This window comes from Gouania willdenowi, chromosome 14, assembly GCF_900634775.1.
Source record: "Gouania willdenowi chromosome 14, fGouWil2.1, whole genome shotgun sequence".
NCBI classification, from domain to species: Eukaryota; Metazoa; Chordata; class Actinopteri; order Blenniiformes; family Gobiesocidae; genus Gouania; species Gouania willdenowi.
This window is the reverse complement of record NC_041057.1, coordinates 9,570,227-9,596,326: the sequence shown is the minus strand read 5'-3', so window position 1 is coordinate 9,596,326 and position 26,100 is coordinate 9,570,227. Positions and strand designations below refer to the sequence as shown.

The 26,100-nt window shown below is 37.3% G+C and overlaps 1 protein-coding gene across 1 annotated transcript in view; it reads left to right on the top strand.

Annotated features, from left to right (window-relative positions):
- The window catches only part of gabrb2b (gamma-aminobutyric acid type A receptor subunit beta2b), a 60,603-nt gene that overhangs the window by 9,324 nt on the left and 25,179 nt on the right, over positions 1-26,100 (top strand). Inside the window, exon 4 of the mRNA XM_028467136.1 lies at positions 18,415-18,635. Within this exon, the coding sequence (XP_028322937.1) occupies positions 18,415-18,635 (221 nt within the window). The remainder of the gene's footprint in view (positions 1-18,414; positions 18,636-26,100) is intronic.

The window sequence follows — 26,100 nt, the reverse complement described above, 5'->3', positions numbered from 1 at the left end:
CGTGAGGACAAGCTACTGTATATGTAGCATCTCGTCTTTTCCATGTTCCTTCTTCCATTGTAATGCTTCCAAGTTGTGAGTAAACCCTCCATTAAAAGAAACTCAATGTGCAGCACAATATTAATAAATATGTGGACAGAGGCTGATGGAAAAAACCCTTTGTTCGAGAAAATTACAGTCTCTCAATTTATTTACTCAGCCTTGGGGTGGGCCAGCTCTGTAATTTGGGCTGTGAACTTCAGGGGTAATGAAGTATTTACTTTGTCAATAAGCAAATTTAGAATGGGAAAAAGTCACTCAGTTAAACATGCCTCTGCAGATAAACACGGAGAGGGGAATAAAAACCAGAATTACAAAGGCAGGAAAACTCAATATTTTCTGTATTTATTTTTAAAGGCAATAATCGCAGGTGAAGAGGAAATGAATACGGTGGTAATTGGGATGTTGCACAATACAGAGGAAGACAAAAACTGCAGAACAATGGTTGTTGGGCAGGTGATTGTTGCTGCAAATGAAAGAGAGAATGTAGTGGTTGAAACATGGGCATTCAGAGATGGAGAAAAGGTTGTGGAAGTAAGATATAGAGACAATAAGCTGTAATAATATTGGCACAGGTGTTTTTCTCCAACGGGGGAGTATGTACTATAACTTCTGACTGCAGATGGTGAACAAATCTCTTGAATGTGTTAACGTTACTACAAGAAATATTGTCCTTTAATGTTTTATCTAGCGTGTTTGATTTATTCTACATCAACATAAATATCAAGTCCAGGTGTTTAAAGGGATCCTCCTCTGTTTTTACAAATGAGGCCTAAAAACATTTTAAATGTAGTTATTAGAAGATCTACGCCTCACAAAACGGATTATTTGGCCCTATATTTGTTTAATCCCTTTTAAAAATGAGACTACCTTTTTAGAGCGGTAAAGTGTTCCGCGATCTTGAAGACGTCACACGGCCCCAATGCCTGTAAACGTCCCATTGTTTCCATATTAGAGGGAAGAATTCAGCCTGCTTTTGAGCTCATTTAGCAGCTTTTTCGAACAAAATGACAGATTGTGCTGCTTTTAGTTGCTCTTAAAAACCAGGAAAAGTTAAAGATGCTGATGTAACCCTCTTTTGATTACCAAAAGAAAATAAAAACAGTTGTGACCCCAAAAAAAAATATGTCCCAACTTTGCGGGTTCGTACTCATAGTAGACAATGAAGCAGAGAAGAAGAGCTCTCCTAAGGGACCTTTACTTCACCTTAAACAGTGTGTGGCTGATGCTCTGGTGGCTGAAGTTAGTGAATAATCATGAACTGCAGAAAGTTGCAAAATAATGTGTTTTGTTAGGTATAGATCTTCTAATAAGTACATTTCAAAGGTTTTAGGACACATTTGTAAAAACAGTGGACGATCAATTTAAGTGTGTGTTTAACTGTAAAATGTTTATCAGTAAATGTCATACATTCCCATGATTTACCAGAACTATAATATTTCTTTTCACATTGTTTTCTTTTATGTAATAATGTTAACTGTTTGACCAGTCTTTGTTTTTTGACTTGGACTTCTTCAATAACTCAGTACTGATAGGATTTTACTCAGCACCCTTTTTCTTGGAAAACATTATTATTTTTTAAACTTTATTATTTTTATTTTGAATTGTGTAGCAAAATATGACATAAACAGTGGATTGGGTTGTACAAAAAAGGCAAAAAAGATCATAAAAAGATCAAAAAACACAAACGTTAGGTAGCACGCTACGGTTTTGACACAGGTATTGTTCTGTGTCTGTTTGTGGCAATCCCAATTTTGCCAATTTTAATCTCCTTTATTCTCCATCTTGCGTATATATAGAGTCCTAAGATTGTGGGGCTCCTCTGGAGCCAGTACTTAGGTATTGCTTTTTGACTTGCTATTCTGAAGAATATGAATGATTTGTGTGCAAAATAACCCCCAAAAATTGGTAAAAAGTGAAAATTGAGTCATTGTGCATGTTGTATCTAAACTGCTTTGTTTAAGTTCATTTCTAGCCAAGTAGCTCTACACTGTTAAGTTATGATTTGTTACATGTCAAGTGTCATTCTTTACATGCTGGAACAAACATACAGTAAATCTGTTGTTTTTTATCATATCTTTGAGATCAATAACACGTACAAACCCGCCGATCATAGCAACAACACACAAATGCCGAAGATGTACTGCTTGGATCGTTATTAATGTTACAGTCAATGCTCATTGTACAATTAGTGGCACGGCTTCAAATGTCATGGGAAGGAAGGTGTGTAATCAATTCCCTCAGGTTGAACCAGCTCACTAGTTAGGCTTCTGATTCACTGCTGCCTGTGACAGTGAATGATGGGATGGATGTTGAAACAACAGCCCCCTTTCTCACAGAAGTCGGCCTGACTGCATCTTGTTTTCTCGTCCGTAGCCGGAGCAAAAGGGGATTAACTGTTTAATGCCATTGTGCTATTGGTTTATTTCAGGGGGATAATAAGCACCCTGTCAAACGTCTTCAGTAGAACCACTATTTCTTCTCCGTATAGTTCACGCTCGGCATCCATCATTTGTGTTGTATGCTTTCAGTCTTTTCTCAGCCTGTTTGGTTACGACACAAAGCGAGGGCCCTGCTGCAAGGGAAGGGATTGCTTCACGTTCTGAATAACAAATGGTTAATAATTAGCTTGTGTCATCTGCTATTTCTGTTCTCTTTCATTGTTGTGGTTGACATTTGAGTGACAATGCCAATCAAGAATCACTGTATATGTATAATTGTTTCAGATGTGATTCATCTGTGTTTCTAACAATGGGTGAAATGGAGAATGCATGAGTAACATAATACATAGATGTATTATCAACTATTAGGGATGAAACAATTCATTTCAGCAACAATTCGATTCGTTGTTGCCGATTCGATCAAGGATGATAATGGTTAATTTAGAACGATTTGATGTGAAACGATTCATGCCATTCACGCCACCACCGCCGTTGCTGCAGCAACAATTGTCGACACAGCGAGCGACTCCTTTAGAATAATTCCTGCTGTGTTAAAGCCAAAGTGTTTCCACTCACTGGACTCTCTAATCAATTTTTTGCTCGCCGGTTTCTCTATTTTGTTGTCTGTTGGCCTTAACGTCTTTGATATTAAAAACGCTTTTATAAATCACATGCTTATAAAGTCTGCCATGCTAAAATCCTATTTGCTTATATCGATACAATCAATTGATTACCTTTTACAATGATTTTAGATCAATTAATGTCATCCTGAAGGACAACATGCCGAGCACAGATCCATGTAGAAGGATCGTAGGAATATAAATCGAATGATTTAATGGATGGATTGTTACACCCTTACAACTTATATGATGGTTCATTATAACATTTTAGAGATCACAAAAATGATGAAGATTAATCTGTGTGTGAGGAGGAGCTGAGAGAACTGAATTAATTGGCAATTTACACATAATGATTCATGGTTTCTCTGTCATTTTTATGTTCTCCTTCATGTCAAATTTGATGCTCTAAAGGGCCTGATTTGGCCCCCGGGCCTTACATTTGATACAAGTGCTCTAGAAAGACGTTTAACCACTGCTGGTGTAAATTGTTAGTGCTCCAGTGCACAAGATTTTCCATAGTTGTTAATATTGGTCAATGTTAGTGTCATTTTCTTTTTCTCACTCCACAGATAAGTGTCTTTAACTCTTGCTGACTTGTCTCCAAGCCAAATAGCTCATTTATGTTTTAAAAGATACCATCATCTCTGACATTCCAGGGTTCCTCTGCACGCATTCCTCCAAGGATAACGGCTGCATCGCATTTTGTTGGGCTGCTTCCTTTGCATGTCATCGAAGTGCCGTAGTAAAGAAGATGCATATAGGAAATAGCATACAAATGAGGCTTTGCATTACAGTTCTTAGAGAGATGTCATGACTTTACCCACACTTGATTAGTTTTTTTTTTTTGGTGTATTTTTTTTTTTTTTTTACTACATATTAGCATAAGCATTCCTGCTAAATGCAGTGAGGAGGGAATATTTCTCATCACCACACAGGAACTATTTTTAGATTCTTAATCAAGGTAACATGTACAGACTGACACACTCAGTATGATGTCCCATAAAGTGTGAACAGACTGAGATTGCTTCATTTCAACTCATCCTGCTGCTGTAACCTAGCAGAGGTCAAAACTGGTGTGTGTGTGTGTGTGTGTGTGCGTGTGCGTGTGCGTGTGTGTGCGTGTGTGTGCGCGTGCCTGTGCGTGTGCGCGTGTGCGTGAAAGAACGAAGGAGAGAGAGAGAGTTCTGACTCAGTTCTACTTCAACATTTACTCCTCAAACAACTCAAAATTATGTATGAAATGTTTATCTGGCTATTTATTTACTATTTATTAATGAATATTGCAGGTTGTTCTCAAGCAGTATATATCTACACTATTTGTTAATTAGGGGTGGTTGGAAGAAAAAACTGAATATAGATAAACTATGATTATATTATTGACAATTATACATTTATTGTTAAGTTTTTAAAGATTGATGATTGATATTTGTCAATCAATTTGTAATACAAACCAGGCCAATCTTCCATTAATCGGAATCTGCGACTATTTTCTTTCTGGCCGCCTTCTACTCTTACATGTTAATGTTACATGTTAATAAATGATTCTTTACCCCTTTAGCACCGAAAGAATATTTGTAATATTACGTGAATATCTATAAAAGTCATGTTTTTCTATTAGCTCTGTCTGCTAGCATAGCATCTCTTCTTCACTGCGAGATTAGCTACATGCCAACCGACCACTGGGATACCAGCGCCCTCTGCTGGTCCCAACAAATATCTGATGTAAATCAGTGCAATGACGTTTTTTTTTTTTTTTTTTAAAGTCCAATTGTTAAGGCACAAAATACATTTTCAGTTGCACATCTAAGAAGAAAAAGAACTATTATGCAGTTTTGCATTGTTTACTATAGAACCAGAATTTAAATTAATAAGCTTCTTCTTCATTTGTATTATTCCTTTATTTATTTCATTCAAGATTTATTTTTAGTTTAATTGCATTGTTTTGAATAGTTTATCAAGGGATTATTTTGACAATGAAAAATAAAAGGAAAATAATACAGTATTTTCTAGTTTTTTTCCCAAAAATATAAAGGAATATTTTTCAGGCATCATTTGACTACAGTCCCATTTTGTAAACTAAATCGTGGGAGAATCGTATCGTGAACCCAGTATCGTGAATCGAATTGTATCGGGAGTTGAGTGAATTGTTACATCCCTACTGCTGAATATTAAAACAGTGGTTAAAACAAAGTCTAAAGTAGAGCATTAAACCAGTGTGGAATCTGCAATGCCATTAAAGTTAAACTTTAATTTAAACTTAAAGAAAAGATGTTAAATCTGATGATTAATGTACCAAATGTTCAGCTCTTTGATGTTTCACCAGATAAGGAGGATTTAGTCACATGGTTTGTGTGCTGCAGTGTTTAATGTTCAGCATCATGATGTATGGAGCCTGGGACTGTATTTTGGGTTTTTGCAGCTTTTCAAAACACAGGAAGCTGATAATAGCCAAACAGGAAAGGTGTCAGGTGTGGATTGGTTTTCACAGCAGTTGAACATTGCCCTATGAGCTGATAATAGCATAGCACAGTGTTGTGAGGAACTCTTGCAGCAATGCAACCTATTTAATGAGTGTTTTTTTCTTTTCTTTCTGAGCATCTTTATCACATTGTTAATCTTTGTAAATGGGTTTATGTGAAATCTTTGCCATTGGGGTCTTTTAGTGAGAAGCATGTGTTTGGAAACTAGAAACAAGTGCTGATGTTATCTGCAAGCCTAACAAAAAGAGTTATATTAGCTTTTTAAGGATGCTTGTAGCTTATTTTGTCATTTAACCCTTAATTGTTAACTTAGATTAAGCATTCAAGTCAAAGCCACGTCACTACAGTTAGTGTTTTCTCACTCCTCTGCAACTTCTGGCATTGCATGTGACCATTAGGTGTCCATGCAGTTTTATTTATTCATGCATGTAAACATTAATCACACATTTCTTTGGTTCTATGTGGAATTTAAAGAGTGTTATTGATTTAAAAGTGTGACCAAAATTGAACAAGTAGAGTGTCAGTGGAAAATTGCTGTTCACCATTTTAGTGTTCATGTTAGTAAATTAATTCATTCATTCTTGTGTACCTCATTTATTTCATTTAGGAGTGTATGGTTCTAGAACTGGTTTACCTAGAGCAGTGGTTTTTAATTTCGTCTTCAGTGATACAACTCATTCACAACCTAAACAGAGCAAATCACTGTTTTGAAACAAATTCTCGCATGAATAGAAAAAAACTTGGCTAAACTTAGGTGTTACATGAGTTTTATCTTAAAAACATTGCGATTCCTTGACTGAAATCCTACTGTAGTGTTCTCTTTGTACTTACAAAGTTGTTTCAATTTCATTACGTTTTCTTGTTGTTATTTTTTTTTTAAGTAAACAGTGATTGACAGTTGATGTCATGTGACAAGTGCCGGTTGGCTTTAAGCTTCAATCTTCTTTGTCACATTTAGTTTATAAAATTAAATTTACCAATTGACAACTCAGGTGTAATTGGTGAGAAACACAAGATATAGAACTAACCACAATATTTGCATCAAAATGATGTATTTTGTGATGGATTTCTTTTCCAATAACAAATCCACACTATGACACGTATGATTGTTACACACACAAACTTGTGTGTAACACGTTTGTGTGTAAATAAAACGCAAATCAAAAAAGAGTTGTGGTTGACCCACTCCCATGAAATGCGTTTAGGATTACACTTAATTGTTGTGTGAAGTGTATTCATATTCTGAGCTTCTTTATGCTTTTACTGAGGTGTCCTTGTAATGCAGATGAAACGGCTGTCTCTACGTTTTTACCAAGACTTAAAAAAGCAGGAAATCCTGAACTAATGTAGCTAAAGATGCTGACCATTCTGAAATACACGTTATTTAGTAAATGGCTCATTTTTGTTTGTGTCTGGTTTTAATCGACAGTACAGTTTCTTTCTATCACAGCAAGTGTCTCTCTTAAAAACAGAACATCACACTAATTTCACACCGTGCAGATCGGAATGTCAAAATGTAAATACAATACTGCAGCTACAGTAGCTCAAGCTAATCTATGGTACAGTAGTTACTGCTAAGTCTTTCTTTGTGCTAACTAACAGGCTTCAAACCACAGCACGATAGTTGACTTGCTTTTTATCGTTTGTGAATTACACAGTTTTAAACGTGAATATCATTTTTGGTTTGCTACCGTGGGAATTATAACGGATCTGGGAGAAAGGTTTTTTCAGGTAAATACTATAAAAATATCTATTACCGTTAATAAATTGTACCAAAAGGTCAGTTCCGATTTGAAGAAGACTAAACATACTAACTTAATAAAGTTTACTCAATCATAAACATTTACTTATTCAGTGGGGGGATGCTACTTGGTGTCAGGGTTCTCGCCAGCGCTGTTGAGCGTAGGGACCCCCTACGTTGTGATTTTGATCCCCTATGGTGTGATGTCACCCCCTACAGTGTGTTTCAACCAGCTAGTCCATAACAGTCCCAATATTACTGCAAGTCCCTAATTTAAAGGGCACATATCATGCTATTTTTCACCCATCTCCATTTATTCTAAGAACCCCAAAAACATAGTAGTTCAGGTTTATTTTCCCAAACGCACCTGTTTTCCAAAGATTTAGCCCTCTGAGAAGTCACTTTCTGAGCAGTTCTGAAATCGGGCTGTTTTGCGGCCTACTTATGCATAATCATGAGAGTACTTTCTTCTCCTCCTCTGCTCTTTTATCTCCAGGAATACTGCATTTAAGGTGACAATCATTTGTTTTCACCAACCGCTGCGTCGCATTGTGTCACAAACACGTCAGATCAGTGATACGAGGCATTATAACAGGTCCATGGGTGGAGTTACCAGCAGAAGTGAGGATATTTTCTTTCCCGATTTAGCTTATGACATCACAAACTTAGAAAATTTGAAACAGAGTAATTTTCTCTGTGTTGTAAGACTTACACAGACCACAAACAAACAATTGGATGGTTTTGTTTCATATTTTGTGTGCCGTTGGACATTCAAGTTACCTCATATGTAATCAATAAAACTGCAAAAGTGGATTTTTCATAATATGTCCCCTTTAAATTTGAAAAGCGAGTCTTTGAATCAGTATTTTGAATAAAATGTTATTTCTTGTCTATCCAGTGTCTGTGAGTATTTATTAGTAGAGGATCTACACCAAGCATGAGTAACTCTCTAACTCCATTCAACATGACCCTTCACCAATTCAACAACTAAGTTTTGGCTTTAAAGTAAGGTAGTAAAAAAAAAAAAAAACACATTGTATATTTACTTTACAAAATGTGGCAGTCAGAGGGTTATACATTTCAACATTTCAGGGATCCCCCTGCACTGGTGAGAACCCTGTAGTATTTATCATTCAACAATTTGTTACTCAGTAGAAATAAAAGACAAAAAAACATGTCCATCTTAATGTTTGAGTGGGAGCCTAATCTAAACTTTACCACTATTTACTTTTCACTTTATGATTTACCTTCTTTTTTCTTACTGATAATTCCTCCAAACACACTTGCACACTGAGGCTAACACTCTTACAGCACCCCAGCGTCTCATGTAGGTCAATCCGGCTGTGAGGAGATATTGCTTCTTTAGGGGGGGCTTTGTCAAGGAGAAGCATCTAGTTGGTTGTCCACTCTTTACACGTACAACCCCTGTACACAGGCAAAACAACAACAAACCAACCCTAGAGACACAAGTGCCATAAACTGCAGGAGTGACTTGCAGTATATTCTTGTGCTGAAAACTGTTTTTTAAGCTCCATATCAGCGTTCATCCATGGAAGTGTTCTATCACCTCCTTGTGGACATTTTTTATTTTTTTTTCCCCCTTATGTGATTTGTTCTTCTCAGCTGTCTGAGACTCAATATCTTCACACAGGACAAACAGTAAAAAGGGACAAATGATGTACTGAGATAAACTCATCTCACCCCCCCAGGTCCCTTTGGCCAGCGAGCTTTCAGTTTCCTGTGACAGTTTAGATTGATGGAACTCTATCAAACTCTCTTTGTGTTCCAGTGAGACTCACACCCTAATAATCTTCATCCCTCTCTTTCCACGTCACTTTTTTCTCCCCCAACCCTAAATTGCCACTCCACTCTACTCCTCTCTGGGGAAGCAAAAAGGTCCTGCAGATGCTCCGATCAACTCTAATAAATTGCATGTAGTCAGTTAGGCTGCACAACTGCCAACTGGCTGAGCTGCAAAGCTCTGGTTTTGGGGAATTCTGGGAAAATGTTGCTGTAAATTAGATGTATCTTGAGCAAGTGGCTGTGAAAGCTTTATCCTGGCCAAAGTAGATGATGAAAGAGTGTGGAGGGAAACTGCGGTGTGTGTATATAGACAAAAGAAGTGACAAGGAGAAAGAAAGATGGCAGTCGTGTGACAATAAGGAAGACCACACAAATGAAAAGGAAAAATGAAGATTCTGAGTCTGATTCAAATCCTTTGCTTGGTTCCAGCACACCATTAAACACTAAAATTCTTTTTGGCAGAAGAAAAACGATAAAGTGTAGGTACTGCTGCAGTTGCAAAATTACACATTTCTCATTATTATTGTATATACTGTATTGATGAAACAATATTTTGGGACAGTCGTATATTAAACGTTTGGATTTTGTGTCACCTAAAAATGACAAAATAATAACAGTTGATGAAGTTAAAAAGGGTTCGTTATGGTGGCACCGAAGTGCAAAGCACAAATGCAAAAGAGAGAACACACAAAAAATGAAATGCAAAAGATGAAACACTAACGCAAAAATGAAAACGCAAACACAACAAAGAAAACGCAAACACACACAAAAAAAATGCAAACAAAATACGAAACACTAACACAAAAAAGAAAATCAAACGCAAAAAAGAAAATGCAAACACAAAAGACAAAACACAAACACAAAAAAGAACAAGCAAACACAAATGATAACACACGAACGCAAACAAGAAAACACACACCAACAAAAAAGAAACCGGAAGAGGTAGGAAGGGGTGGGGGGAGGGGCCATTGCTGATTGGATGAGACCACTGTCTGTTCCAGTACCCAGAAATATTAGCGATTTTGCTTCTTTTGCGGTATACTGGCTGATAGACACATTTTGATTGTTTATTATTGTGTGCGTTCTCTCTTTTGCATTTGTGCTTTGCACATCAGGGCCATCATAGTGGAAATGAATTTCTGTGATTGCAACCATGTCGGAAATGAACTGAATAAATAAAATAAATAAATAGTATGAATTACATCAACAACGTCGTTAGCAGCCTGTGTTATCTTCCCTATTGCTGTTGTACAGCATGCCGTGCGCGTGCTGTTAGTTATAGTGCTCTATCCAAAGGAGTCCATGCATACTGTATAGTTCCCCATAGACTGAAGGAATGTCTGTCACTCAGCTCTGTGGGGATCAGCCTATTTATTACGAGAGCTCACTGTAAACGCTGAGCTCCATGTTAGATCTCATGTATCCAGTTTTTGATGGTGTGAAGTCTGTGTCAAACAGGAGATTGAATGCAGGTTGTTGTTTGAGTGCTTTTTTGGGGAGAACTGAAGAGGCTGGATGATATATAGACTTTGGTGTGAATATATGGCTGAGGGGTAGCACATTCTATTTTCCCTTGACTGAAGGAAATGGCAGAGGAAGAGGTAGTGAGATATAGTGGGGATGGAGGGTATAGAGGTATTACAGTTAGCTAGCTGGCTTTAGGATTCAACTCACTCCTCAAGGTCAGTAGCCTACACTGTGGGAACGAACAACGTTATCCACAAAGTTCAACAACACAAGGCAACAAGGGAACCTGCATTCCTAATCAAAACCAAATATCAATTGTTAGGGTTTGGACATATCAAATGCAGTGGAAATTTACCAAAAATGGGCATAGAATCCTAATGAGCTGCACTTAAATCCAATGCAACAGTTCAGGAGCTGATCCACCTCCTGCCAGGCTTTTTAAATGCCTTTAAGTGTGATTATGGGTAATGATCTATGCCGTTTGCACTCACCTGTGCTGTTTTCACGTCTCCTTTTGACCGCATGCAAATAAATGCAACATGAGCTCCTCTGAGAGCAAGACTAGATGGATGGATGAGAAGCCAATATAGGGAACAGGGAGAAGCTATAGGGTGACGCAAATGGAAAGGGAAATTGAAAGTGGGGAAGAAGTGAGGGGAATATGAAAGACTCGATGGGGAAAACATAAAAGACTATAAATGAATGGATGAAGAAGAGGAGAGAAAGGATGAAAGAAGAAGTAGAAGAGGGTAGGGGGCTATTACTGGTGCCGAAAATCAAGGGCTGGAAGTGAAGAGCTGTGTGAATAAAGGAAATTAACATTACTGTGACACCTCTTCCGTCCCTCACAGCCAATTCTCCTCACCCTTCCACTACGCTTTAATGGAAAATGGGTTCAAAAGGTAGAGAGGGCAGGAACAAACACTAAATATATACTGTAGTTCTTTTTCACTTGCACTCTTATTTCTTTAGACTTGCGTCTCTATTCCCCATTGTCTAACTTTGCCTTCTTACAGTAAAAATTATGGTATGCCGACTGTCTTTTTTTATGCTTTGCCAAGTTTGAGCATTACTTTCTATCCTAAACATTTCAACGCTAATCGCTAAAAGTAAGAGGAGATAAAAATGAGGAAAGCCAAAGTCTCAGGAAATTGTTGCATGGGGGGAAGTTCTTTGGTACATTGAAAACTTCTATAAAGCCTTGGTCACACACAAAATATGTTGTGTGTATGTGTCTTAACCCCCTTCAGATGAGCGTATTTTAAATAGCTTTCATTTGACCTTCACATCCTAGAGACCGGCCTTTCAGAAAGTTTAATGTAACCTGTTGTTACTCATAACAGCTGTCATTGTGTCTCAGTATAGGTTTAAAAGGTTTTTCCTCTGTTCAAAAAAAACAAGATCTGATTAATGTGTTAAAATCAATCAAGATAAATATATCATAACCCCAGGAATATTTTGTTTTGATAATAACTCATATAGTCAAGTATTGGTGAGTAGGGGTGGGAATCCATATGATACGATTCGCGATAAATGGAATTCTACGATAATTGTTATATTGAAAGAAACTCACACATAGATACATTGCAATTTCATGTCTGAAGGATTAAAAAAAAAAAATGGTTGCAACACTGTCACGTGCAGTGGATTTGTGTCAGTTCCACAGAATTTAACGAAGACTGAGATGAAACAGTGAACAAAAAAGTGCGATTATTGCCATATTGGTTTTTGGTCCCACCCCTACTAGTGGTGTATTTGAACCAGTTTATTGGGGACCCTCGGCCTAGTGCGTCAGGACAAACATCTGATATAAAATTTCTATTTTATATTTCTCATTACACACTGTTCATTTTGCGTCGTCGTTACATGAGCAAGATGGGTTTAAATGATATTACCAGTTGCATTTTCACCTCAATATTATTTGAGATAGCTACCATACAAGTTTCTATTGTGTGCGCGTGTACGTGTGTACGTGTGTGTGTACGTGTGTACGTGTGTACGTGTGTGTGTGTGTGTGTGTGTGTGTGTGTGTGTGTGTGTGTGTGTGTGTGTGTGTGTGTGTGTGTGTGTGTGTGTGTGTGTGTGTGTGTGTGCGTGCGTGCGTGCGTGCGTGCGTGCGTGCGTGCGTGCGTGCGTGCGTGCGTGCGTGCGTGCGTGCGTGCGTGCGTGCGTGCGTGCGTGCGTGCGTGCGTGCGTGCGTGCGTGTGTGTGTGTGTGTGGTGTGTTGGGGGAGGTGTTAAGAAATTACCTTTTGTGCTACAATAATTGATGCACGCTTTTGATGATCATGTAGTCCGTGCTTTATAGTGCTTAGCGGGCCTATTAAGATTAATTGTTGGGTGTGTATCATACATGTGTAAAAAAAAGTCGTAGTTAATGTTTGAAATCATGGATGTAACGTTAATTATGGACTTTCTAAGCTAATTAAAACAGAAGAGGTTAATGTACACTAACAGTTGCTAAACTTATACTGTATATATTCTTCCATGTATAAGAGGAGTTTTTGTGCATTTTTTGCCTAAAATACATTGTGCAGCAATCAGGTCCTGGTTACTTTGCATGGTCCTGTCTGTTTCTGCATAGAGAGGTTAAGGCGGTGCAGGAATTCTCATAAAGGGGGCACCATTCTCCAAATGTCACTAATAGGCTTTTTTCTATCCCCCCAACTCCACTTCTCTCCTTTATAGTTAATGTACTGATCCTCATTATGACTTTTTACTATGACAGTCCTCCTTCACTTACATGCACAAACCCACTGCTGCAGTCTTTCAAGTGATTTACAACATCCATTTACCATCTTATATAAAGAGCTATATGCACTATAGATGTCTCTAAGGGCAGCTTTATGCTTATAGTAAACTGGCCTCAGTGGCACCTCCACAGCAAACCACAACGTCTTAAGTATATGGGCCAGCAGGAACAGGCTTTTTTCAGGGACGATGATAACAACACTCCGGGTGTCAGTCAGCACCATTATTATTATTATTTTTTTTTTTTTTTGTGTAGTGACGTTTTTTTTTTCTCTGTGTCTTTACACAGCTAGTTCATCCAAGCCTGCATTATGTGGATGCATATGTTTTACTAGCAGATATAGCTTTCACAAATAATGGCTGTCGTAAATGCCAGAGCTGCAAGGGATGTATGATATGCAACATCATGACTCATGTTTCCATCATCCGTGTACATAAGATAACAGATTTTTAAGCAATGAGGAAAACAGTTGCATTTGACATTACCAGTAAATCCTGACAGCTTTATTACTTTTAAACATTCCCCTTTATAGCACAATACAATCAATTCAGGATGAATATTTCAATTGATGCTCACACATTGTACTGATTGACACTAGTGATAAAAAACCAACATTTCCAAATCATAGATCAGTGTCTACATTACCAGTGATATATGTATGGGCATGCATGATACGTGCACAACAACAGGGAGATGACTTAGTTGAGCTTTTGCGATGTTTCATACATTACAAAATGAAAAACAATGTCCTGTTTGGTAATGCAAATGAGCTACAGCAAAATAACCTGGCAACAAGAGTCTCTTCAGCCACGTGTGCTGCAGAGCTAAAGCATGCCAGAATAAGCAGTGTGGACTGTTACATAACTACACACTGGGAATAAAGTGTTAGAAGGGCTGCACGTGCAGTGAGAAATCTGTCGATGCAGGGTTCGAACTTAAAAAACTTTAGAGTTATTTACAAGTTTTTAAATGTTATCACTGCTTTCAGCTGCCAGATTCTAAGCATGGTAATCTAAAATACTGCATCTCTCCCTTGAAATATTGAACCATTGTAATTCTTTATTAAAAAAAAAACCCAACAAGGTAACAAAAAAAAAGGGGTGTCAAACTTGTTTTAGTTCAAGGGCAAAATATGGAGCAGTTTATCATAAGTGGGTTGCAGATTTTAGGCAGGAAAATTAGTAATTACACTTTCATGTATCAATAAATTATAAAATATGTACAGCACTGATAATATCAAAGCAATAAGTGACAGATATCTGTCCATGCAGGATCTTTATATTCAATTCATCTGATTTTGTGACCGATTTTTATGTAATTTGAGGAAATTGTGTGGAATAATTTGAAGAAAATTGCAGGATTTTGGAAAAATGGTTCTTTTAACTCTAAAATTCTGCCTTACTTTTGTTGCTGCACCATAGAAAGTCTGCTTGTCAGCTCTATGACTGTGTGGTTCACTGACATCACAACCAAAGAAAGGAGAGCTCTGAACAAGGTGGTTCGATCTGCAAAAAGGACTGTGAGTTGTGAGCGGCCTGTTCTGGAAGCTCTTAATGATTGCAGACTCTTAATCGAGCTCAGAGAATCATCAATGACTCTTCTGGTACTGGCCACTCTGGTAAAGCCATGTTCCAGCTCCTTCTTTCTGGAAGAAGATATTGTTCTTTCCACAAGCTGTTATTAGGCTGAACAAAGCACTTTGAAGGCTGTTCTTACACTTTTATTGTTGTATTGCTTTATTGTTTGTTATTGTTTAAGTAGGCTATGTGTGTGTTACTGCGTTCATTTATTTTGTCTATTTTGGTGTTTGTTGTTGCTGTCTCTGGTGCATACTGGGGTATTTTTGCACAAATATTCCAATGTGTTTTGTTTCACTGCAAATGGCAAATAAATTGAACTTGAACTTTAATAATTTGAGATTAAAAATGACTGCCATCATGTGATATAATCAATCGCAATTTTATATGCAATATTTTGAGGACATTTTGTGGAATAATTTGAGGAAAATTTGTGGAATAATTAGACAAAAATTGCAATAAAAATTTTATATGCAATCATTATTTGCAGTTTATTTATAATTTATAATTTATTTGCAATGATTTTATATTGGCCTATATATATATATATATGTCTTTATTTTTTAAATCTTTTATTATTGCCTACATCTTTTGCACTATTGTTCTTTTCTACACTGTCTTGCACTGTTTGAGAGAATTTTTGTATTAATTTGTCCATATCTACAACTGAATCATTAGTAATTTACACAATGGCGTCTCTGACTTTTGTGCTTGCTGCCGCAGGCCAAACTTGATGCTCTAAATTTAGCATGTGTGCCTTAAACCATTGTCACCCCAGTTTATTGGAAAGCACAATCAACAACACACTAAAGCCCATTTAAGTCAAACAGGGACTTTTCCAGAAAAAAAAAAAAAAAGCTGCTCCGATTTCTGACTCCACGCAGCCAATATTCAAGCCTCCATTTCCCAAGGTGCTGTGAGATGTCAGATCCTTAGCCGACGGGTATGCTCAAAAATGCACGTTCAGCCTCTTTGCCAGGAAGCGGATGTGCCACTCATGACAAAAAGTTTCCTGAGACAGCAAGTTTGTTCAGCTTCGTACTTTCACCTGAATGGATTTTTAAGGCCGTCATCGGTCGGTACATTAACGTTTGACGGCTCTTTAGCACGTCTACAGAGGTTGTGTCAGAAATTTGTTTTGCACTTTAGCAAATTTCTCATCTTTGTTTATGAAGTGTTATGATATTTACATGAGTTTCTGGTTTTCTCTGCAATGACTCAAATATGTACTGTAAGTGAGTAATGCATCACCGACAGTTTTCTGTCGACTCTATATTAAATCCTCGAAACGTTTTCCTTCAATATTTCCTGCCATCAAATTTCCCGCTACAGTTTTTGCTTGCGATGCAGTGGTAATCGTATCAATCCCTATCAACTGTTGGTCAACTTTTATTGCAAAACCAACAGCAGGAATTTTGATTTCCTCACCAGTATCATATTGTGGTTATACTGTATCTCACAATGTTCTATTTGAAAGCAGTTTCATGGGTGGGATTAGTCTATATAAAGCAGTAAGGACTGTTATTGTAAATAAAAACACAAATAATTATGCTAATAAAATTAAGCATTATACCTCCCGGTATATTAAACCCTAAAGGTTGTTCCTCTATTTAAACATCAGCAACCATAGCAGCGAACATATAGTTTGATGTAAAATTTTAATTAAATAAGAAAAAAACCACAAATGTAATTCCGTACATTTGTCCATCATTACTTTACATAAAGTGGACAATTGTGTTGATGTCATTAAAGAACAAAACACATAAAAGGCTTTAAACAACTCACAATGCTAGAATGTTTTGCAGCATTGGAAGCCAATTCCAAACACCATACTTTGCTTTGACAACTACTGCAAAGTAAAAATAATAATGTTCCAGACTATATTTTAGATAAAATCTATAAGGTTTATTTAAAGGTCCCATATCATGCATTTTTTTCTCATCTCCATTTGTTCTAAGAACCCCAAAAACATAGTATTTGAGGTTTGCTTTCCCAAACTCGCCTGTTTTCCAGAGTTTTAGCCTCTAAAAAGTAACTTTCTAACCAACGGGCTGTTTGCTGCCTGCTTATGCATATTCATGAGTGGGCGTGTTTATACACTGACTTCCCTGTGAGGCTCCTGCATGACTTGCTCTGAGGCAGATCAGTGATCACCAATGGATTTTCTCTTGCTATCCACACACTGTTGTTATTGTTTTCAGCCAAAAAACTGCACATTACAGTAAAACACTGATATTTAAGCGACAATTGTGTCAGTCCGTCTTTGCGCTGTGTGTTCATCCATTTGCAGCAGCTAAATACAGGAATAGTGCATTTAGGGTTATAATCATTTGTTTATCACCTCAAGTGTTGCGTCACATTGTGTCACAAACAAGTCAAATCAAGTCAAAGGCGATACGATGTCTGCTCCCTGGGTGCCTACACTGCAGTGTTCACCGTGGAGGCGTGGCACCAGCAGCAGGCACTTCCCGGAGGCGGCGGTTCATAATTCTAGTGACATCACTAGAATTTGAACCGCTCATTTTTCAGAAGAGGGCAGAGCAGCAGCTCAGAGAGCAGGATTAATGAGGATTTCTCAGAGATGCAGGAAGGAAGCCCAATAATACGTTGGGGGTGTTTTTTGAGAAGGAATTAACATTGTAACAAGGTTAAAAGCTCAAAAAAGTTGATTTGCATGATATAAGACCTTCGGTAGATTCTCCTTCAGTTTCGTATTAAACGTTTCTCTGTAAACATATTAAATTATGTTGTTGTTCTGCACTAAGGGTCTGAGTGTTACAGTCCTGTATGTCCTGTACATACTGTAGAATTGAGAGTAAAGGTGACTTTAACTTTGTCTTCTGTCTGTGGGAATACAAGCTCATTGAATAATATGTCGGTCAATGACTGATACTGCATGATATTTCATAAAATGGCATCATCAGACAAATTTTGCATAAATATAATGATAGAGGTAACAATCATCCAAATAGGGCAGAACATAAAATGTAATACATTTAGAGTAAATGTGAATATGTTTTTGAAACAGCACTTGTGGCCAGACACTTGCACACGTTGCAACACGTGATATTTTGACCTTTTAAATAACAGGATGAATTCCGGAGTATATACCATACTGTATATAACATAGCATTAAGATGGTTTCTCTAAAGCTGAACCCATTTTCTTTACATCAGCAGAGCCAAAATGTTGCTACAAAGTATTAAACTAAGTCAGTCTTGTGAATCTTGAACACACTTTTTTAGTGCTTCAAGCAAATATTTACCTGTTGCCTTTAACTTAGCCAATACTGCTACTATTCCATTTATTTGAAAGTAAATCTAATTCAACAGTAAAGTTCAGCTCAAATATAAGGTTTTATATCAGTGTTGCACAGCTGTGTTAATTCCTTTTCCCTTACCTTTCCTTTCCTTTCTGTTTCCTCCTCCTCCTGCCTGCTACTGACCACAACCCCCCCACCCCCCTGTCCTCCTTTGCCCTTGTCCGCTTTTACAGGACTACACATTGACAATGTACTTCCAGCAAGCCTGGCGAGACAAGCGACTGTCCTACTCTGAGATTCCTCTCAACTTGACATTAGATAATCGGGTGGCTGACCAGCTTTGGGTCCCTGACACCTACTTCCTCAACGACAAGAAATCGTTTGTCCATGGTGTCACAGTGAAAAATAGAATGATCCGACTGCATCCAGACGGCACCGTCTTGTATGGTCTGAGGTAAGGTTGAACATTTAGTCAAGGAACAGAACATACACCTTACAGAAATTGTGATCAAGCTATGAACGCTAAATTTCATGATATCAATTCCACTTCATTCTTTCATCCTTAATGATGCCTAAACTGAGGGAAAAGTAGCCAATTACTGTAACAATGAGCCCAGTACTTAATTACTGATTAGATCATTTGGGTGGAAGTAAGGACATTGAGAACATTGCATGTGAGACACACTCGCCCCTGGATAAAGTTCATAATGTTGACACATTTTTAGCACGTTGCTAGTGCAAACTGTGAACCTATAGCTGTTAAAGTGTCTCACAATATGAAATTGCAAAGCAGCCTGTGCTCAGTTCACTGTAGCTGTTAGGACTCTGAGGCTGTGTTGGAAATGTCATACTAACGTATACTGCTCATACCAAGTCTGACGTCAAAATGAGTATGTAGTGCGTTCACATTAGATAGTATGAAAACTTTGAGTACGTGAGGTGTATTGACTGCGTCATATTCTTTTTTTACAATTTGCCTTTTCACTTAAATTTGGGAGCTGGCTTCGCCATGCTGCCTGAACACATGGTTTCACAATAAAATCCAGTCACCCTTTGAATACCTGCTGTTTGCATGTGATATTGTCTTGTGACCCTTGCAATAACCCTGTTCATATGCCTGTTCTTCCTCCAATTCCAGCTTCATGCTATAAATGGATCTAACTCAGGCCTTTGTTTGTTGATATATGGGAGTCTTACCACCATAATGCACATTTGTTGCTTCTTCTCTTTGTGTCCCAGTGAAGGGTAATTTAGTTATCATGTGATGTCTGAGAACTTTGTGAGCGATATAGGCGCCTCTCTCCTGTTTTTGCTTCAGAGCATGATTTGACCTCCTTGCTCTCACAGGTCTCTGTCTCTGTCCTGTTTTTGATCCTGCTTGTTTTAATAAACTTCGTATTATTTTGCAAGTCAGTTTCAACGAAGACCTTTTTTCCACTCTACACCTTTTTTAACATCCACATCATCACCTGGGGAGACACGACATACGCAAGAAATACCTGGAAGTATACTATATAGGGAGATTTTTTTAAGTATGCACGGTGGGCACACGGTGGGCACACTAGTTGCATTGCGAGCGAAATGTAAAATTGTCCTGGGACCGACTTCAAGCTAAAAGTCAAACATCTCCTTTTCAAAACAAAAGCATCTCTTCTTGTCTTCCAATAGTTTTCTCACACTTTTGTAAATAGGGCTCTTGTTTTGAAGTTAACAGGAAGTTTTGTCAGTCGCACAATGGCGGGTTTCCAAAAATCATCAAAATGTCGGCATGAAATGTGTTATCACAAGTTTTATGGATCAAATGACCACATGTTGATATTCTACTTGGTCACTGTCTCACTTAAAATGCTTTCAGAACTTTCAAAGGTGACAAATCAACGTAGATGTTTAGTCTCACTGGCTCTCATTTATTAACTGTTCGTACGTTACGATCTTATTTGTATGACTTGCGTTCGACCAAATTCATGCAAGCTCTGGCATTATTCAATTCTGATGTGATCATACAATGCGATCAGATCTCACGTCTGGTCTGACTTTGTGTACGCAAACCTGAGTGTGTGGATCTGTGCTGCAGCACAGCTTAATGTGACTGAGACTGAAAATTAGGAAGAAAGTGTCTTTTTGTACGGTTGCCGAATGGACAACCCCCGGTGCTATTGGTACATTTACTGAACTACACGTACATAGCATCTTAGCGTTAGGGTTAGGTTTAGGTCTAGGGTTAGGGTTATCATCCTGGCCAATGAGGGGCGTACGGATAGAATGTCAGTATATTGATACGGCAACCGTACGGATAGCCACTGCCAATAAAGTATTAAACTAACCACATTTGCTAAACATAAGCAGGCACATATTCAGAACAGATAAGCAGGATGAGCGTTGGAATGCTGTACAGAGGAAGTGTGTGATGTTATTTTAACCTGTTTAACACAACATTGCATTGGTGAATGGAGCGATGTCTCATTACCAGCGCTGCGTGAGGATCCAAAGCCGAACCAGCCTCCACTGAGGCTTTTTAAAGGATTCGTTCATTTATTCTAATGTGTTATTTATTGTTTCCAACGTGTGGACATTTGAGGCCAAGAAATGACAAATGATATTTCTGTGTGTCTCTCCAGGGTCTCTGTCCTGATATGATTGGTTTGATCATTTTGCAGCGCACACTGGGGGGAGAGAGAGAGGACTCGCGTTCGCAAACATGACTTATATACTTTTTCTTGAACAAAATGTAAAGAAGTGTCTCGATCAAAAAGCAGGGATTAACGCGTTTAGGCTGTGGATGAGTAACATTTCATTTAAACCATCATTAGGCATTGGTTAAGTTGGTTATTGAGAATTTAATTCAGATCGCAGCCCGAGTCCGCTCCAACACGGGAAAGTTGTTCACTTGCTTCATTATTTTCTTCCACAGGGCGTTTAAATGAGCTCTTTTAATTCCAGTTTTCACACTGCCGAAAAAACAATCTTCGTTGTTCTTCACCTCAACTGTGAGGATGCTGATTTTCAGCTCGGAAACATTTGTTTCCTTGCCAGTGTTGGTTTGAGCTCAGTAGGTGGGGCCTCCGAACCTGGAATATTAAAGGGCGTAACATGGTAATGATGATCAAATTCAGCCGCTGCATTTATCAAGACCCGATCATTGGTGCGCTGGGATTGGTACAAATGTTTCATAAGTTCCACGTTGGTCCTGTCGTACGACACACTCAGATTTGCACCCGTTTTCACTCAAGGCAGGTGAATGAGGGCCAGTGCGCTTTCGGTTTTTGTTGTAGGTTTGAAATGCATCTTGGGAAACTTGGAAGTTTACTTTAGTGGGAACGGTCACCACCGGTCATCATCCTAATCATGCTTATAATAATAGACACTGAGTTTATACTCATTGACTTTGTAGTGTATATTACAGAGTGCCATTTCAAACACAGTCTGACACTTTTTCTTTACGTTTACGATAACTTCCTTTAAAAAACATTCAGCTTCCAGATGTTAAATGACATGATTACCTTGTTTTTTCTGTCCAAGGTGAGAATACGTGCATATATTTCTCATTCATGACACACACCGTGCTATTTTAGCATGTATTAAATAGAACCCCTAATGTACTATATAAATTGATTGACCTATCCCTTTGAGTTTTGTCCTCTCAAAGTTAATATGATGACAGCGCACTTCTGATACAATTCACCAAACCGCCTCATCAGTTCATTTTCTAAATAGGCCTCTGATGCCCAAACTCGATAAAAAGTTATTGAAAATTATAACATCTTATTAGGCCCATGACAGTGAGTGGAAATGACTCGAGGGATTCAGAGAGAAAACAAAGAATGAGAGAAAAAGAGGAGTTTGAGCTGAATGATTAGACAGGACTCAGGAGGCCTATTTTCAGTGTTCTCTCTGGTCTCTTTCAATTGTGTTGTTATGCTCATTCGTATCCACTACCCTTTAGTATGTGAGGCCAGGTTTACTAAACAAGGTTATATTACGTTGCACTTCGATGCCAACAAGGGTGAAAGGACATCTATTAGTCTATGTGGTCCTCATTTGATACTAACTGTGGAAAAAATAAAGAAATGAGCCAAACAATACTCAATATTCATTGTAATCATTGTGTTGATCTATAACACCAATGTTAAGTCTAGATTGTTTTGATTTTTTTGGCTTGGTATTTTTTTTTTTTTTTTTTTTTTTTTTAATTTGGTATAAAATGACTTCTGGTGTTTGACAGATGAGATTAAAATGTATTTTTTTAGTTGGTTGGTTTTAATGTTTTTCTCTTGCAGTTTTTAGAAAAAATGTCCAATTTCGGTTTAAAGATCTGTAACTAAAGATTGTACAACAATTATATTCTTAATGATTAATGATTATAATACATTATATTGTAAATTATAAATAAATTGAACATAATTATTGCAAATAAAATTATTATTAAATATATCACATGATGGCAGTCATTTTTAATTCCAAATTATTAAAAGGACCATTTTTCCAAAATCCTGCACCTTTCTTCAAATTATTCCACCAAATGTCCTCAAATTATTGCATATGAAACTATTATTGATTATATCACGATGGCAGTCATTTTTTTTTTATCTCAAATTATTAAAGTTCAAGTTCAATTTATTTGCCATTTGCAGTGAAAAAAACCCACATTGGAATATTTGTGCAAAAATACACAAAAATGTGAGTGTGAGGATGGATGAATGGATGGATTCCAGTTAAAAGTAGTAATATTTTAAGGATATCAGAAGTTAGGTGTTTATGTTCAGATAATATGCAATATACATGGATGGATGGATGAATGGATAAAAACAAAAGATGTGTTGTATGTTATTTTGTAGGCAGTTGTATAAACCAATCGCTTAAATCCAACAATCAAATGAAAGATCACTTGAAATGTGGCCTTAAAGATTTCTCACGTCTAGCATTACGACTCTTAAGTCGGCACAAATATTACTTTGGATGAAGTGGGATTAGATTGGAAAAGAGTTGTATCACCCTTGACATTTAATATCATGTGAAGAGGATGAGCAGATTTTTACAAACCAGTGCTTTTTTGTCCATGTCAGTGAGTGCTCTGAAATGCATGCAGCAATCGCACACACGTTGTATAATATGACCTTAAAAAAGAGTGCTTGACATTTTCAATTCATTGATTATTTTACAAACTGATCATATGGTTAAAAATAAGTTTAAAACTAAAATTATATTTTGAGTTCCTTTACTTTTGTTTTTGATTTTTTTTTTTTTTTATTTGTTACATCCAGTTGTTAATATCAATGGCATGGTGTGCATTCTGTAGTTTAATGGCTCGTAGCCTAAAAAAATGTGGGAATTTGTTCATCCCTAAGTTGACGCCTGAAATTTGATAAATTTTTTGGGGGGGGAAAAATCTGTGCACGGACTGAAAAATATGAAGTGTCATTGAAAACCATTCAACATATGGGGCTCAGCTGGTGTTGTTGGCAGCGATTCCCTGCTTTAGCAAAGTAACCCACTATGAATCAACAGAACTGAATGGAGAAGCACTGCTGCATGATACAGAGATAAATAATATCAGTATAAATAATACAACTATACATTAACACTATTTTTTTTTTTAGAAATAAAATACATTCTTTGAATCATGTTTATTTGATAAAATTTCGATTCCCTGATGTAAAAGCGTATGAAACCATTTTCATCCTTCAGCTTTGGCACTGCAATAAGTTGGCATCCAGGCGATACCTCATATTTCCTGTACAGATGGGGTACTTAACATTATTGGCTCAATTGAAAATCTGTTGTGTCCAGTAACTGCTTCAATAAAAAAAAAGTTATTACTGCAGCCAATGCATCAGTATTAGAACTCATAATAATTTTACTGCACCAAGTCGGGGTGGGACAATCGACAGAGCTCACAATCTGATACAATAGACAATAATGGGGTCACGTCATCACGATAATGATGGGATACAATACTTTAGAATGGGGAAAAAATTGCAGTTTCAAAAATAACCATGCTTTTATTTGACTTTATCTCTGGACATTTGCTCTGTTCTTTTCAACTCAATATGAATATAAAAGTGCAAAAAGTTCACAAGTTAGTTAAAACCTCTTACGAGAACTGTCTACTCAGCCCAGATTTAAGATATGGCCAAAATATTGGCATGTCTACATTTTCTGGCAGCAATTGAGACCTTTGAGTTTTGACTATGACCATAATTAATTATTCAGAATTAAATTATTCAGAATTACAGTTCTGCTTTGTGTTTACATGGAAATAGTATATCCGAATTGAGGTTTACATGGAAAACCGGTTTATTCGGCTTCATTCAATTCCGCTTTAAGTCTGGGGGTTGGGAAGGGTTTTGATTGGACAGGGGAGAACGTGATGTATTCACTATACAGGACATTGATTGAAAAATGAACTTCATAAAGTTTATTTTGGAATTAAATTTGCATTCGGAATGAAGTGTTTACAAGGTCAGTTTAAAGAGGATTTAACTTTTATTCTGAATTAAAGGGGAATTACAGCTCCCATGTAAACATGTTCTCTGTCTCCTGTTGTTGAAAATACTCACTTAAATGTAGCAGAGATGGAAAGGTATGATTTACCCCAACGCACACTTTTCGCGATTCCACTCGTAGTATTGTTGATAGATCTTTTTAAGAAGTTTTATTATTGTGATATTTTGTTGTACGGGATATTCTCTCACTTGTAGCGCAAAGCCAAAAATGGAGCATTGGCAACATTGTTCCAACGTTCTTTTGTAAGGTAATAAAGTGAACAAAACTCTGCCGAAAGAATGTAGCAGAGTTTCCAACATGTTTTATTTTTTTTGTAAGTAGTAGAGAACAGTTGATTCACCTTTTTAAATTACGGTAGGTTCGTGAGTGCACGACTCATCTTAAAGTAATGTGTCAACAAGTGACTCGTAACGAGACAAAGGAGATTTTGTCTTCATATTGTTTCCTATTGTGTAAAACATTGAATGAAATGAACAGCTGCCAAAGTTGACTTTGAATACAAACTGTGGGTCAAACGTTCATTAATAAAAATAAATGAGCAAAAGTGGTTATACATATAAAGAGAGGCATTACCTTTTCAAATACTTTTTTCAACCCCAAAGGCTCTTGCTTTAAGTTCCCCACCAATGATTTTGTCTTGTCTCATAGCCAAGATCAGTATAAGAAAGTGGGAAGTATGCGCAATTTACTCCTTGGTTAAACAGTTTAGACCACAAAAGCCCTTCAGCTGCACCAAATCCAACCAAGGGAAATAAATGCTGACAAAGACAAGAGTACAAAAGAGAAAGAAAAGAAGAATCTATCTAAACTTCTTAGTCTCAAACCACCTTAAAATACAATTCCCAGAGGGGGGGGGAAGTCCCTGAGGTGTGTAATCTAAAACAGTATGCAAGAACTAGCGTTGGAAGGCAATATTATGATACTCCCTCGCTCTCACTGTTTCACTTGGTCCTCTCTTTTTTGATCCTGAATTTTCTCTTATCTTTTCACCCTTGGGGTCTCCTGTGCGGCGCTGCATTCATATACACTTACTCAGATAATATTGTCCCGCTCCTGTGGTCACCATTCGCTGCTTGGAATTAAACACAAATAACAGTCAGCTTTGTGAAAGGCTTTTAGACGCATATACCGGTACTTTTCAATGATATTCAACAAGGACAGTGGCCACGGTTACATGATGTTTTTTAATTTGTAATTAGTTATTTCGAATTAAATAAAATAAATAGTAAACAAAACAATAACCAGGAGTAAATATTTGCTCTCTGGTAAAGATAGTAGCTCTAACAACATGTACAATGATAAACTTGGTGATATTACAGCCTGTGCATGCAGTACGGTGCCGTATTTACTCTGTCTCTGGGTTTTAGTATCACCCATCTGGTGAAGCCTGTTCCCTTTGCTGATGTCTGTTTATG